This window comes from Manis javanica, chromosome 12 (genome assembly GCF_040802235.1).
Source record: "Manis javanica isolate MJ-LG chromosome 12, MJ_LKY, whole genome shotgun sequence".
Lineage (NCBI taxonomy): Eukaryota > Metazoa > Chordata > Mammalia > Pholidota > Manidae > Manis > Manis javanica.
Window position 1 is genome coordinate 95,931,973 of NC_133167.1, and position 15,968 is coordinate 95,947,940.

Below are 15,968 nucleotides of genomic sequence, written 5' to 3' on the forward strand. Positions count from 1 at the left end.
GGCTAGTATCAACAGTACTAGAAATAACAAGTTTTGGAGAAGAAGTGGAGAAAAGGGAACCCTTGTACACTGCTGGTGGGATTGCAAATTGGTGCAGGCACATAGGAAAGCAATATGGATATTTCTCAAAAAATAGAAATACCACATGACCCAGCAATTCTATTCCTGGGAATCTGCCTGAAGAAAACTAAAACATTAATTCAAAAAGCTATGTGCACTCCTGTTAATTGCCACATTATGTACTATAGCCAGGATAGGGAAGCAACCTAAGTGTCCATCAGAAGGTGAATGAATAAAGAAGACATGGGACTCTATATATAATGGAATATTTCTCAGGCATAGAAATGAAAGAAATCTTGCCATTTGCAACAAAATGGACGGATCTGGAAGGTATTATGCTAAGTGAAATAAGTCAGTCAGAGAAACAGCAATACCATATGGTTTCACGTACATATGGAATCTGAGAAAACAAATGAACAAAACACAAACAGACTTAAAAACACAGAGATCAGACACTTGGTTATCATGCCTGGGTGGAGGAGAGCAGGTATGGGTGAAATAGGTGAAGGGGATAACAAGGTACAGACTTCAAATTATAATTTAGTCACAGACATGAGAGTATACATAGGGAATATAGCTTATAATATTGTAATATCTTTCTATGGTGACAAACGGTAGCTACATTTACAGTGGTGAGCATTTAATAATGTATGTAATTGATCATAACTCAGTTCATCTGAAAGCAATATATTGTATATAAACCGTATTCCAATAAAAATAAATGTAAAGATGTACTTAGGATAGTCTTTTTCTGTACATTTATTACTTAATTTTTCCCTTTCACTATCAGCTTCTTTAGTACCCAGCTAGTTAAAACATTTTAAAACTGGAGGTTTATTTACATTGTTTTATGGAAGAAAACAAAAATTTTTGCATTCAGAGCTTTGTGAACTGCATAATATGTCTATTATATTACAAATATAAACCCAAGAGTTGAAAGCATGTAATGATTATTTTCTTTTTCTCACTAATAAAATATGAAAGTAGGTTTCCCCTATGAAACCTCTTATGTTAAATCTCCTATGAAACCCCCTATGGCCAGTGCAGTTCTAGTTCAGTACCAGAGGTATGGAAACCCTCAGATGAGAGAAAGATACCATGTGGTTGTGTTCAGTTCACTGTTACTAAATTGCCTGCCTGTTATGTAAATGCTAGATGTATTGTTCACTACAGTGAGGTATGGATTTGTATCTTTTTTTGTATTCCTAGTGCTTAGAATTGTTACTGTCATGTAGAAAATACTTGTTGAATGAGTAAAAGTTAAATGGATAAATACAATAAGGTTTAGGAAACTTAAACACACAGTTGTTATGTTCACTGGTATTTATGGCATTGTAACTCATGGCCAGAATTATTACCTTAACTTATATTACTTACATTTCAATCAGTTTTAGAATAAAGATTTATGTTTCAGTACATTCACCTTTTCAATGTTTATTCACATTTATTCCAATTACTGACCATTAAACAAGAGTTTGAAAGCCTACTGTGTACTAAACAACTGTAAAAAAAACATGTGGAAATGAGAATACTTCCCAAAAGGAACTACCGTAAAAGGTATTCTTTGATTATTAACTGCAATAAATACCTGAGTAGCTTTTGCCTTAATGCAAAGCATTAATTAGTCTTTATTCCGACTATGGCCTGAAGCGAATGTTCAGTAAGAATAGCTTCTGATATTATATGGACCTAAGACACCTGAGTGTACTGTTGATTGTACTTCATTGTGCCATGTTGTATCTGCATTCAGTGTTGGTTCTTTCATTTCAGCTTCTGATCACTTCAGTTTATGCTGCAGTAGTTTCTTGGCTATTTTGGTATTAAAGAAGTACAGAATATGAAATTGTGAGACTTAAAGATACTCTGACATGGTAGATGAGGAGCCAGCTAGAATGTGAGTCTGTTGACTATTCATCTGTTGCTGAATGTCAAATTAGATAGCTTCCAGTTTAGTAAGGTTGGTTACATTTGTATTCCGAGTAACTTTATTCATATTTCCATGGGGTATTGACTATCCTTATATATTACAAAAATATCTCTCTGACAAAGGTTAGTATTGTAGGATTATAAAACCAAAAGAAAAAAAGTGTGAAATTTATATGCCTGGTAAACATCAAAAGTTGACTTTTGCTTTCGATTGAGATGAAGCAGACCATTGCTTCTGTTTAGAATAATTTAAAAGGAAAATTAAAATGAATAATCTGTTTGAGCATTGGAGATCTGCAGAGGTAGTGTGAACTATAGGGGCTTAGACTCCTGCAAAGAAAAAACCTGGGGGAAGTGAGTCATCATCTGCAGCTACTTTTACCCTGTGAGCAATTGTTGATTTGGGCAACAGTGGAAACTCAAGTGTACTTCCTGCAAATGTCTACTAAGATAAAACAGAAAAGTAAGCAGGGCTTTGGCAGGGACTTCATGAGCCTCAAACACATGTAGAATGTTTGCTAAAGCCCTAGGCAGAAAGTCTGAAAAGCAGAACAGGGTATTGTGCAGTTTCGTGAATTAAAAATTACAATTCAGAACCTACGGGACTCTTACTTGAAAACCTTCAGTGTCTGAGGTCAGTCAGAGGTAGATTGAGCTTTATCAGAGCCATCACCCAGCTATGACTCAGTACATTCCTTGATTGGGTCAAGGTGATTACACATTACTAATAAACTTTGCAATATTAAAGAAATTGGACACCTTTAAACCAGTAAACCAAACTAACATAAAGAGAGAATCAGCATACTCTAATTTCTATTAGGGTAATTGGATCCAGTGTTAAAACTTTCACATAAAGTGGTTAATTCTTCCACACATTAAAGAGTTAATACTAATCTTATGCATGACCCAGTAATTCCACTCCTAGGAATTTACATGAGGAAAACAAAATCCCTGATTCAGAAAGACGTATGCAGCCCCATGTTTATCACCGCACTATCTGCAATAGCCAAGGTAGGAAAGCCCCCTAAGTGTCCATCAGTAGATGAATGGATAAAGAAGATGTGATACATATGCACCATGGAATATTATTCAGCCATAGAAAGAAAAGAAATCCTCCTATTTGCAACAACATGGATGGATCTATGCTCAGTGAAATAAGCCAGGCAGAGAAAGACAAATACCATATGATTTCACTTATTTGTGGAGTACAAGAACAAAGCAAAAACAGAAGGAACAAAATAGCAGTAGACTCGTATACACGGAGAAGGGACTAGTGGTTCACCAAGGGGGAGGGGTTGGGGAGAGTGGGGGGGGAGGGGGATTAAGGGGCACATTAATTCACAATCACAATATAGGTTTGTCACAGGGACGGTAGTACAGCATGAACACAGTTAATGATTCTGTAACATCTTACTACGTTGATGGACAGTGACTTCACTGGAGGGGTGAGGATTTGATAATATGGGTCATTGTTGAACCACTTTGTTGTACATTTGAAACCAATGTAAGATGTATGCCAGTGATACTTTAGTTAAAAAAACAGTAAATAGAGAATGAGGCATTTCTCTATTTTCAGAAGAATAACTTTAATTCTAAAATCAGTTATTTTAAAATAAAAATTTCTATTTTAAAAATAGAAAAATGATAGACTAGTCTCTTTCATGGATGTAGATACAATTATTCCAAACAAAATACTGGAAATCACAGCAATAAATAAAAATGATTATACCATAATAAAAATGATAATAGCTTTTCAGTAATGCAAGGATAGTTTAATGTGAAAATTTATCAAAATCATTATACTATATGAATATCATCTATATTAAAATCTCATGATCAAATTAACACATGCGTATAAACATTTACTAGACTTAGTGCCCATCAGTAAATAGAAAAAAAAAAACAGAAGGGAACTTCCTTAATCTGATTAAGACACTTGCCATAAATATCGTATTTGGTGATTTACTGAAAATCCTAAGGTAAAGAATAACACAAAATGCCTATTCTTCCCTATGTACTGGAGACTCTGAACAGAGGATTAATGCAAAACAAACACAATGAAAAATGGAAACATCCATGCTGGAAAAAATAAAGCTGACCTTATTAGCAAATGATTTAGTTGTTTTTTTAGGAAAAAGTAGACTTGATGAGTAAATTCTGTAAGGGTTGATAAATATAGTCAATATGCAAAAATTGTATTCTGTATACCATCATGAAAGAGAAAATGGAATTTTTCAAAAAAGCATCCATTATCATAGCATCAAAAATACTCATTAGTCAGTCTAACAAGACATTTTTAAGAAGACTTAAATAAATGGCAGATGCAACGTGTTCATGGAATAGAAGAACTGACGCTGTTTAAGGATGCCCATTTTGACCTCTGACTAATTCTCAGATTCTTCAATGGAATTGACAGAGGTTCTAAACTCTCTGAAAATGAAAAGGGTAAAGAGTATAGTAAAAACAGTACTGAAGGAAAGGAACAATACTGGAGAATTCACACTCAGTGATGAGAAGATTTATTACAGATATTTAATAATTAGGGCTTTGTGGTATCTGTTTCACAGAAAGGCCTATGAAGCAGAATTGACAGTCCAGAAATAGACTCCTATTTTATAATGATGATTTATAACAAAAGTGACCTTGCAGTGCAGTGGGTAGGTACTTTTGCAATACATGGTGAAAAGTCTACTGGGTATCCAAATGGGAAAAAAATGAATTTCAACTCCTCTACCTCACAGGATATGCAAAAGTAATCAGTTCAAGATAATTGAAAAAGTAGATGTGAAATGTGATCATTAATACTTTTAGAAGAAAATGTAGGATGCATCTTCATGATTTCTAGATGGGCAAGGATTTCTTGAAACAACAGAAGAAGAGGTAAACAATAATAGAGGAAACAGTAAACTGAACTACATTAAAGTTAAGAACTGTTGCCAGAACACACCATTAAGACAATGAAAAGGAAGACAAGCCACCGGTTCTGTGAATAATTATATGCCATGCATATATTTAACAAAGGATTTGTATCCATAAACGTAAAGAATCCAGAAACAAAGAATTTTTACAAAACAAAAGCAAAAAGGTAGGTAGCTGAATTTTTAAAAGGGAGCAAAGACTTGCTGGGTACTTTACTAAAATGTCCAAGTTTCAGTAACATATGACAGGATATTCGATTTCATTACTCATCAGAAAAATGCAAAATAAAAGTACAATATGACCTACGTCACCTTTGCCAGAACAGCTAAAATGAACGCACACACATGCACATGCACACAAGCATAGTACCAGTTGTCATTAAGGATGCGACTCAACCAGAACTCTCATGTACTCCTAGGTGGAATGTAAATTTTGTCTAATCTCCTGAGAAATGTGTTTGGTTGTATCCAAAACTGAGTATGCACATAACACTTACAATGCAGCATTTTCAAGAAAATGTCCTTTCTCCTTTTGGAGGGTTGTGCTGGTAGTGGTTAGGACAAGGCATGACGACTCAGGTTTCTAATAGTATTCCATTTCTTGATCTCAGGGCTGCTATTATGTTCACATTATAAAGATTCATTGAGCTGTACCGTTATGAATCACATCCTTTTTTGTATATTTTACTTTAAACGAATATAAAAATTATAGTTATATTAATAGCAAAAGTTAAAATTTCCAGATTAACGAAAGTTATGAAATGGTGAACATTTCAGTTAAAATCAAAAAAACAATCAATTATGCTTAAAGAAATAGCCACAGTTATGTGAATAATTATAAATACTGCAAATACATGTAATTATAATACTGTAGATACATACTTTAAATGACTCAGCAGAGTATACCACGTGTAAGCTTGATTTTGTTTTATTGAACCAATTCTTGGAATCTTGAATAAATATGTATTAAAATGAATTTTTAAAACTATATAACAAACCTTAGATAGTATGGCCATTTGTTATTTAATTTTAACATCTCATTTTTTTAAAGAGAATTTGAGCATTTTCTCATATGTTAGTAAAATTTGTAATATTGTTTCCTTCTTAATGCATTAAATCACAAGACCTTGTATGGATCTAATAACTACCATAATTTTTAAGTAGTAGGAGTATAAACGGTATTTTGAAGTACTGACTATGTTGTAATCTGAAAATGTTAGTGTGAAAATATCTATTTCCCTCAGTTACAAAAATCACACACACTGCTAAAATTATTGTGACCCATCACATATTCATAGTTGAAGGAAATTAGATATATTTACTTAGAGTGAAAATGAAGATTTGTTTTTATCCCATTTAAATACAGGCCTCCTTCCACCACTGCATTCTATGTGTGGACCTCTGGCGTCTGTGCTGCTGTATTATTTGAACTGTTCTGCTTACCTAAGACTAACACTTGTATTCTATCTAGATCTTGTCCCTTCTTTCTGCTCAGTGATTCTGATAATAATTCTCTCCTCTTTCACTGTTGTTTTTTCTCTTTATTACTGAATTATTCTCATTATCAATGCAAACATCCCAATATTCATCCTAAAGGGATGTAACACCGTTTCCCCTTCCAGATGTTCTAGTGACCTGATCCTCCTCCCAGCAAAACTCCTTGAAACAGCTGTCTGTGTTCTTTCATTCTTTTTCTCATAGGGCTTTTGCCCCACTTTTCCACTGAAAATGCCCTTGTCAAGAGCACAGGTATTTTCCAGGAAACTAAATTTGATTTTTAGTTCTAGATCTCCTTCTCACTGAACTTTCATCGGTATTGACACGATTGTCTCTTCATCCTGAGTCACTTTCTTCACTTGCCTTCCAATAGGCCACACTCTTGTGATTTTCTTCACTTATCTGACTGCTCCTTTTTAATTGCCTTTGCTTGTTCATTTTCATCTACTACATTTCTTATTTGGAGTGACCAGAGGCTCAGCTCTTGCTCAGCTCTGCCTACATTTACTTCCTTGGGTACCTCTTCCAGTTTTAAAGATTTAAATCCAGTCCAACCATTGTTGACTTTCATTTTAATGGGCGAGCTGATACATGATTTTTAAAAGGTAGTGTCATGACCATTATTTTTAAAAATACAGTATTCTGGTATTCTTTGCTTTACACATTTTAACACTGTACCCTGTTTTCCAGTGTATAGTCTTTGCTATGACTTCTGGCCAGATGTGGAATCATATCCGTGGACCTCCATATGCTCATAAGAACCCGCACAATGGACAAGTGGTAAGTGCATGTTCTAAGCATCAATATTCTGATCTTTAGTCCTATTTATATAGGAATCAGAAATTGTTTAGTGTTTAGTAAGAAAAGGAAGGATTCTATTTGTAAATCTAAACATATATTTGCTTCTCATTTACTTTGTCATATACATACACACATGCACATGTACAATATGTTGGTTTTTTTTAAGATGAGGTATGGTTTAGTGTTGATTAAAAAAAGATCAGTGTACCTACCACATCACATACACATGCATGAATTATTTTTTCAACTTTTATACTGTTATGGCAATAGTATGTAAGGCCATAGGAGGAAATAGAATCAGTTTTGTAGCTAGTGTCTCATCAATGGTAATTTAATTTAATTCAGAAGAGATTAATTAAAACATCATTAAGAACCCAGCAGTCATTTTATTAGAATGCTGGGCACTGTTTGCCCCGAAAATAGAAGTGAAACTAATGTGCAGTTAAATCAGTAGCATGAGAACTGCTTCTGAATGTACACAACTCAGTTTCTTGCCTTCCCTTTCCTCTTGGTGGGTGGGAAATAAATCCTATAATAGATCAACTTTGCAAAATGCTATCTCTGAGGCTTAGTATGAGGTTGGTGAAGATTAAAAACTATTTGAAAATATGACATTCTTCTCTTTCTCCTGGAAAATATACAGATTTTGAGGAACTAATGTAATGATACCCTTTGTGTGACCCTCACCAAACTTAAACCAATTGTAAATTCATAACCAGTTTTCTTTTATCTCTTCTGTCTGCCAGTCATTTTTACCTGCTGCTGGATTCTTTGGAAATATGTGCCCAAGATAATTTCATTTCATGCATAAATACTTGAGTAGGTATCCCTGAAAGATAAGGTCTTCTTTAAAAATCATAATCATAATAGACTACAGTCTCTCCTAGAATAATAATGAATTCTTAATTTCAAAAATTGTGGTTCTGGATATAATAAAATTATCCTTTGAAAAATAATGTTATAAATTCTCTATAAATATAAATGTATAATGTATACTTCTGAGATTTATTCTTCATTGTTTTACAGTGCTTCAGGTATCTTTAACATTAAAGAAACCCGAGTTACTTATTTCTTCTTACAGTGTGACTTTCTTTGAACTTCTTTTTGGAACTGTAATACAGAATATAATTCCCCTTATTCATAGCATGTACCCTGCCTGCCCTGCCCACTCAGGTTTTTGAGGGTTAAAATGATGAGCTGTAAAGTATTCAAGATACTATCAGAGTAAGTCATTGATACTACATAATAATCAATTTTATCTAGTATTTTTATCAGCATTTTAAGATTTCTCCTATAGATGACAGGAAACAGAGTCAAAGTTACACTCTTCGGACAATCAGTCGCCATAGTACTTTAGACATCATTTGCTATGTATGTGTATCTCTGAAATCTGTCACTACATTTGACCTTTGAACAACACAGACTTGAACCATACAGGTCTATACTTCAATTTTTTCAATAAATATATTGGAAACATTTTTGGAGATTTGCAACATTTCAAAAGCCATTTTCTTTTCTCCAACTTAAATTACTGTAAGAATACAGTATATTATACATATCACATACAAATATATCTTAATTGACTGTGTTATTCACAAGGCTTCTGGTCAAGAGACTATTAGTAGTTAAGTTTTGGGGGAGTCAAAAGTTACATGGAGGAGGCTAGTCTAACCAAGATGGTACTGTAGAAAGAAAGAAAGAACCTGAGCCCACCTCCTCCAACATACACACCCAATCTACACCTGCACATAGAGCAGTTCATCCCAAAGACGGGATGGAGGCCTGAGTGAATGCTTTTGCACAGTGAGAGATTAAGAAAAAAAACCCATAAATAATGGCAGGAAAGACAGAGACACAGTAACAGAGGGAACACCACCCTCAGCACAGCCCTGCAATAGGAATGGATATCACCAAGTGATAAGAATACATACTGGCTTGTCCTGGGCCACAATAAAAACACCAGTTGGAGGGTTTAATTAAATCTGACTGCCAACAGCAAGGGAACTGTTGAGACTCTTTCCAGGACTGGAGGTGCTGGCGAGCACCATTGTTTATATCTCTCCCAACAGGCTGGTGCAAATGAGGGCAGAGTAGGGACTATTGTTTACTTCTCCCTGGACACTGCTAGCATGAGGGGGAGCATGGTGACCACTGTTTCCGTGCCCCTCCACTAGGCCCTCCTAGGGTGGTCAGGAGCAGCACGAGTGACACTGTTCACAGTCCCCACTCACATAGAGCAAGGTGAACACACCAGCTCCAGGCATGAAGGAGGTGACCTCCCAGCCCCTGCCTACACCCAAACATGCCTATCACCAGCTGTACCACCAAGGTAGTTCTAGCCCAGTGATCATGCAGATTCACCTACCACTGCCCCTTCTATCCCTGGCTGCTGCATTTGCCTGGCCTCAGCCTAGTGCCTCCCAGGAAACCACAGAATGCCTACATCCACCACCAACCACCCCATCAGCATGGCCCTGCCTGGTGCCTACCCAGGAGACCCCAGGTCATACCTCTCTGCTCACAGATGCCCTGTCAGAGAGGGTCCAGCTGTTTGCCCACCTGGGAGCTCCCTGGACTTGGAACTCTTCAACACTGGCTGCCCTGCCAGGGCAGCCCTGACTGGCAACCACACAGGAAACCCCTGGCCCATACCCTGGGATCCCTGGACTGAGACACCCCAGTCCATGCCCAGCTGGCCTCCAGCCAGCCAGCTGTAACCACCAGACACACAGTCTACCAATGGTACATTCTTACACAAGGCCACCCTTAAAGAATGGGAGAGGTAGTGCTTTTGTCCAACCTATAGAAACAAACACACAGAGTCAAAAAAAATGAGGAGATACAGTAATATGCTTGAAACAAAAGAATATGACAAAACATCAGGTAAACAACTAAATAGAACAGAGTTTAGCAAACTACCTGACAAAGAGATAAATGGTTATAAGATGCTCAACAGATTTGAGAAAACAGTGGATCAATTCAGTAAGAACTTTCACAGAGACAGAAAATATAAAAACCAATCAGAGATAAAGAATACAATAAACCAAGTGAAAAATACACTAGAGGGAATCAATCAACAGCACATTGGAGGAGTAGAATGGATCAGTGATTTGGAAGACATAGTAATGGAAAGTACTCAAGTTGAGCAGCAGAAAGTAAAAAATTATAAAAAGAAATGAGAACAGGTTAAGGGAACTCTGGGACAACATAGAATGTTCTAACATTCACAATATAGGAGTCTCAGAAAGATGAGAAAGAGAAAGGGGTGGAGAACATATTTGAAGGAACAATAGCTGAAAACTTCCCCAGCTGAGGGAAGGAAACAGATATCTGAGTCCAGGAAGCACAGCGAGTCCAAAATAAACTCAGGGAGGTCCACACCAAGACTCATAATTAAAATGTCAAATATCAAAAAGAATCTTAAAAATAGAGAAAAGCAACAAGTTTTTTTTCTACAGGCCAGAAGGGAGTGATGTGTGATACATTCAGTGTTAAAAAGGAAAGAACAAAAACGAACAATCCTCTACCTAACAAGGTTATTCTTCAGAATTTAAGGAGAGAGAAAGAGCTTCTCAGATAAATAGAGGTTAAAAGAGTTCATCACCACTACCCCAGTCTTAGAAGAAATATTCAAGGGAATGTAAGAGGAAAAGACCATACCTAGAAGCAAGAAAATTATGGCAAAAGAACAGGTATCAAAGGTAGACCAATCACTTAAGCTAGTATGAAGGCTGGAAGACAAAAGTAGTAAAATCATCTGCTTACAATTAAGGGAATCACTGAGTAGAAGGTGTTCAGAAGGCATCATAGACATAAAATGAGCAGGGGCAGTTAAGATTGTGGTGCTGTTCAAACTTAAGTGACTAACAACTTCACATAGACTGCTATATATGTCATATATGAACTGCCTGGTAACCATGAACCAAAAGGCTATAATAGATAAAAAATAAAAAGTAGAGAGAAAGGAATCCAAATATAGCACTAATAAAAGTCATCACATACAAGGCAATCAAGAGAAGGAGGACTGGAGAAGAATAACAAATGACAACCAGAAGACATTTAAAAAATGATGATAAGTACACACCCATCAACAATTACTTTAAATGGAAATGGACTAAATGCTCTAATCAGAAGACAGGGTGACTTAACGGACAAAAAAAGGGTCCATCTATATGCTGCCTGTAAGAAATCCAGTTTAGACCTAAAGACACAAACAGACTGAAATTGAAGGAATAGAAAAAAATACTCCATGCAAACAGAAATGAAAAAAAGCTGGAGTATTGGTACTTAATCAAACAAAATAGACTTTAAAACAAAGATTCTTATACGATATAAAGAAGGACATTGTATATTTAAGGGCTTAGTCCAAAAGAAGATAAAACAATTGTAAATATCTGTGCAGTCAACATAGAAGCACCTAAATACATAGAGCAAACATTAATAGACATGAAGAGATAAATCAGCAGTAATATAATAATTGTAGGGGACTTGAACACCGCACTTACACCAATGGATGGATCACCCAGACAGAAAATCAAAAAGGAAACTGGCTTTAAATGAAACATTACACCAAATGGCTTGACAGATAGATATAGAACATTACACTGAAAATCAGCACAGTACACATTCTTTTCAAATGCACATGGACATTCTCTAGGATAGATCACTTAGGCCACAAAACAGGTCTTAATAACCTTAGGAAGACTGAAATGATAGCAAGCATCTTTTCCTTCAACAGTATGAAACTAGAAATCAGTTATATGCAAAAAACTGGAAAAACACACACATGTGGAAGCTAAACAGCATGCTACTAAACAGTGGATCAAAAATTGAGAAGGAAATAGAAAATTACTTGCAGAATGAAAATAGAAACAATACAAAAAATCATTGGCATACAACAAAAGCAGGTCTAAAGGGGAAGATTATAGTGTTACAAAACTACCTCAAGAAACAAAAGTCTCAAATGAATAGTATACCTAAAAAAACTTGAAAACAAAGAACAAAGCTCACACCTAGTAGAAGAGAGGAAATAATGAAGATCAGAGCAAAAATAAATAGAGACTATAAAACAATATGAAGGATCAATGAAACTAAGAACTGGTTCTTTGAAAATACAAACAAAACTGATAAGCCTTTAGCTAGAGTAAAATCAAGACTAAAAGAGGATGAAAATTAATAAATTCAGAAATGAAAGAGAAGTTACAGCTGACACCACAGAAATGGAGCAAATTCTTAGATTACTATGAAAATTTATATGCCAATAAATTGGACAAGCTAGATGAAATGAATAAATTCCTAGAAACATAGTCTCACAATACTGAACCAAGAAGTAGAAAATCTGACAGACCCAATTACTAGTAACAAAATCTTAAGCAGTAATAAAAAAATCTCAGCGAACAAAAATCTAGGACCAGATGGCTTCACAGGAGAATTCTACTAAACATGTAAAAAAGAGTTAATACCTGTCCTTCTCAAACTATTCCAAAAAAATTGAAGAGCAAAGAAGAGTTCCAAAATCACTCTACAAATCTGACATCTCCTTGATACCAACACAAAAGGCATTACAAAAACAAACATTATAGACCAGCATCACTGAGGAACACATACGAAAAACCCTCAACAAAATATTAGCAAACCAAATTAAAAAATACAGTAAAAGGATCATTCACCATGATGAAGTGGGCTTTATTCCAGGGATGTGAAGATGGTTTAAAATCTGCAAATTGATGTAATATACACCACGCTAACAAAAGGAAGGGTAAAAACCACGTGGTCACTTTTTTTTGATACTCAAGATCTTTATTGATTTAAACCACATGGTCATTTTTACAGGGGCTGAAAAATTCATTGTCCATTCATGATGAAAACTCCCAGCAAAGTAGGTAAAGAGGGAACTTAGCTCAACATAAGAAAGGCCTTATATTGCAAACCCACAGCTAACATACTCGGTGGTGAAAACCTTTCAGCTCTGACATCAGGAGCAAGACAAGGATGCCTACTATCACCACCTTTATCCAACAGAGTATTTGAAGCCCTAGTCATAGCCAGAGGAAAAAGAAAGAAAAGGCATAAAAAGGTAAGGAAGAAGTAAAATTGCCAATATTTGCAGATGGCAAGATACTGTATTTAGAAGACCTAAAGACTCCACCAAAAAATTACTAGAATAAATGAATTGAATTGAGTAAAGTTCCAGGATATAAAATCTGTGCACAGAAATCTGTTGCACCTCTCAATATTAATAGTGAACTAACAGAAAGAGGAATTAGGAAAACAATTCCATTTACAATTGTGTCAAAAAGTATAAACCTAGGAATAAATTTGACCAATGAGGTGAAAGACCTGTACTATGAAAACTGTAAGGCATTGATGAAGGAAATTGAAGATGACACAAATAGAAAATTATTCTATGCTCATGGATAGGAAGAATTAAAACTGTCAAAATGGCCATTTTGACCAAAGAAATCTACAGATTAAATGCAATCTCTATGAAAATCCCAGTGGCATTTTTCACTAAACTAGAGCAATAATACTACAATTTGCATGGAACCACAAAAAATCCGAAATAGCACAAGCAATACTAAGAAAGAGGAACAAAGCTGCAGGTATCACACTTTCTGATTTCAAACTATATTACAGAACTATAGTACTCAAAAAAGTGGTACCAAAAGAGACACACAGATCAACAGAACAGAATAGAGAGCTGAGCAGAAAACCTACAGCTATAATAATAAGTAACATATAACAAAAGGCAAGAATATACACTGAGGAAAAGACAGTCTCTTCAATTAACGGTGTTGGGAAAACTGGACAGCTACATTCAAAAGAATGAAATGACCTCTGTCTTACAACATACACAAAAATACTCAAAATATATTAAACACCTAAATACAAGACTAGAAACCATAAAACTCAGAGAAGAATATATAGGCAATAAACTCTTGAACATCAGCATTAGTAATTTTTTTCGGATACATCTCCCCAGTCAAGGGAACCAAAAGCAAAAACAAACAAGTGGGACTACATCAAACTAGAAAGCTGCACATCAAAAGAAACAACCAGAAAAACAAAAAGGTAACCTGCTGTATAGGTCAATGTAATTGCAAATTTATGTCTGAAAAGGGGCTAATATCCAAAATACATAAAGAATTCACACAACTCAACACAAAAAACAAATAATCTGATTAAAAAATGGACAGAGGACCTGAACATTTTTCAAACTTAATGATGTCCCACAGATACATGAAAACATGCTCCACATAACTGATCATCAGGGAAATTTAAGTCAATATGGCAATGAGACATCACTTCACACCAAGTCAGGATGGCTGATCAACAATATTAAAAATAAGTGTTGGCGAAGATGTGGAGAAAAGGGAACCCTTTTGCAGTGCTGGTGTGATTATAAATTGGTGCAGCCACTATGGAAAGCAGTATGGACAATTCTCAAACTAAAAATAGAAATACTGTATGACCCAGCAATTAATTACACTTGCTGGAAATTACCCAAGGAAAACAAAACCATTAACCTGAAAAGATATATGCACCCCTAGGAGTATCACAGCACTTTTTACAGCAACCAAACTATGGAAGGAACTTAAGTGTCCATCAGTGGATGAGTGGAGAAGGCAGATGTGGTGCATATACACATAGAATATTACTCACCCATAAAAAAGAAATATTGCCATTTATGACAACATGCATGGACCTAGGGGGGTATTATGCCAAATGGAATAAGATGGGTGTTAGAGGATAGGTGAATGAGGTAAAAGGAAAATCAGAATGTTTGATATCTTATCTGGGCTAGAGTGTCATGAGTACATGCACATGTCAAAATTCATCACGGTACACTAAGGCTTGTGCATTTTATTGTATGCAGTTCAATTTTTAAAATAATATTTAAATTTATATGCAGATTTTGACTGGGGGAGTGGGTGGTCTGTGTCCTTAACCCTTGTGTTGTTCAAGGGTCAGCTGTGCTTAGAGAAATAATTTGAGTAACTTCAATACTCAAAATTAAATTATTTTAAATAAAAATAATTGGAAATAATTATCAAGCAATTAAGAGTTCCCCTACCTTCTAGTCTTCCTACCCTCTTTAAAAGTGCATCCCTTTCCTCTTATCTTCTTCCCCATACCCATACTTTCTCTTTCCTGTTTTTTTCCACTGTAGTATTTCATCTTCTTATAACATGCTATATAAATTACTTATTTTATGTTACTGTTTGTCTTTTGCCATGATCAAAATGTGATGTAAGTGCCTGACAGCATTGCTTTTTATCTGTTTTTATCACTGATACACTCCTTATGTAGAGAAAGGCCTGACACAAAGATTTGATTACTATTTTGTTAATTATACTTAAAATTATAAATTTAAGAAATATCATAACTTTTCATTTCTGCCTCTTAATGTTAATCAAAAAGAAATTTCATCAACTAAAAAACATATTAGACATTGCTTTTTATTACTGTTCATGGTTTGTTAAAATACATGAAAAATTTACAAGCATTATTATGAAATGTTACAACTTATGTAGGAAAACAAGAGTAGTAGTTTTCCTCTATGCTTTGGTATTTTGGCTGGGACCCTTTCAAGAAAAGACAGAAGTACAAGAGAAAAACAGAAGTGGATTAAGATGTGTATTTCATGTATACATGGGATATACTCAAGGAAAATGACTAACACTCACAGGTGGCTTAGAACTCAAGCTTAAATACCATCTTCTGCTAAAGACAGAAAATTGTTGAAGGGAGGCCAGCTGTGTGGAG

General features: G+C 35.2%; 1 protein-coding gene across 5 annotated transcripts in view; it reads left to right on the forward strand.

Annotated features, from left to right (window-relative positions):
- TUSC3 (tumor suppressor candidate 3) overlaps window positions 1-15,968 on the forward strand; it is a 203,275-nt gene that overhangs the window by 116,393 nt on the left and 70,914 nt on the right. For 4 of the 5 annotated variants that reach the window (XR_012124008.1, XM_036997242.2, XM_036997244.2 and 1 more), the window contains exon 6: window positions 7,092-7,181. Coding sequence is in view for 4 of the 5 variants with exons in the window: in XM_036997242.2 (XP_036853137.1) it covers window positions 7,092-7,181 (90 nt within the window). In the remaining variant the exon portion in view is untranslated. Of the gene's footprint in view, window positions 1-7,091; window positions 7,182-7,948; window positions 8,095-15,968 lie in introns of those variants that run through there. The other variant, XM_036997255.2, reaches the window with a different exon arrangement.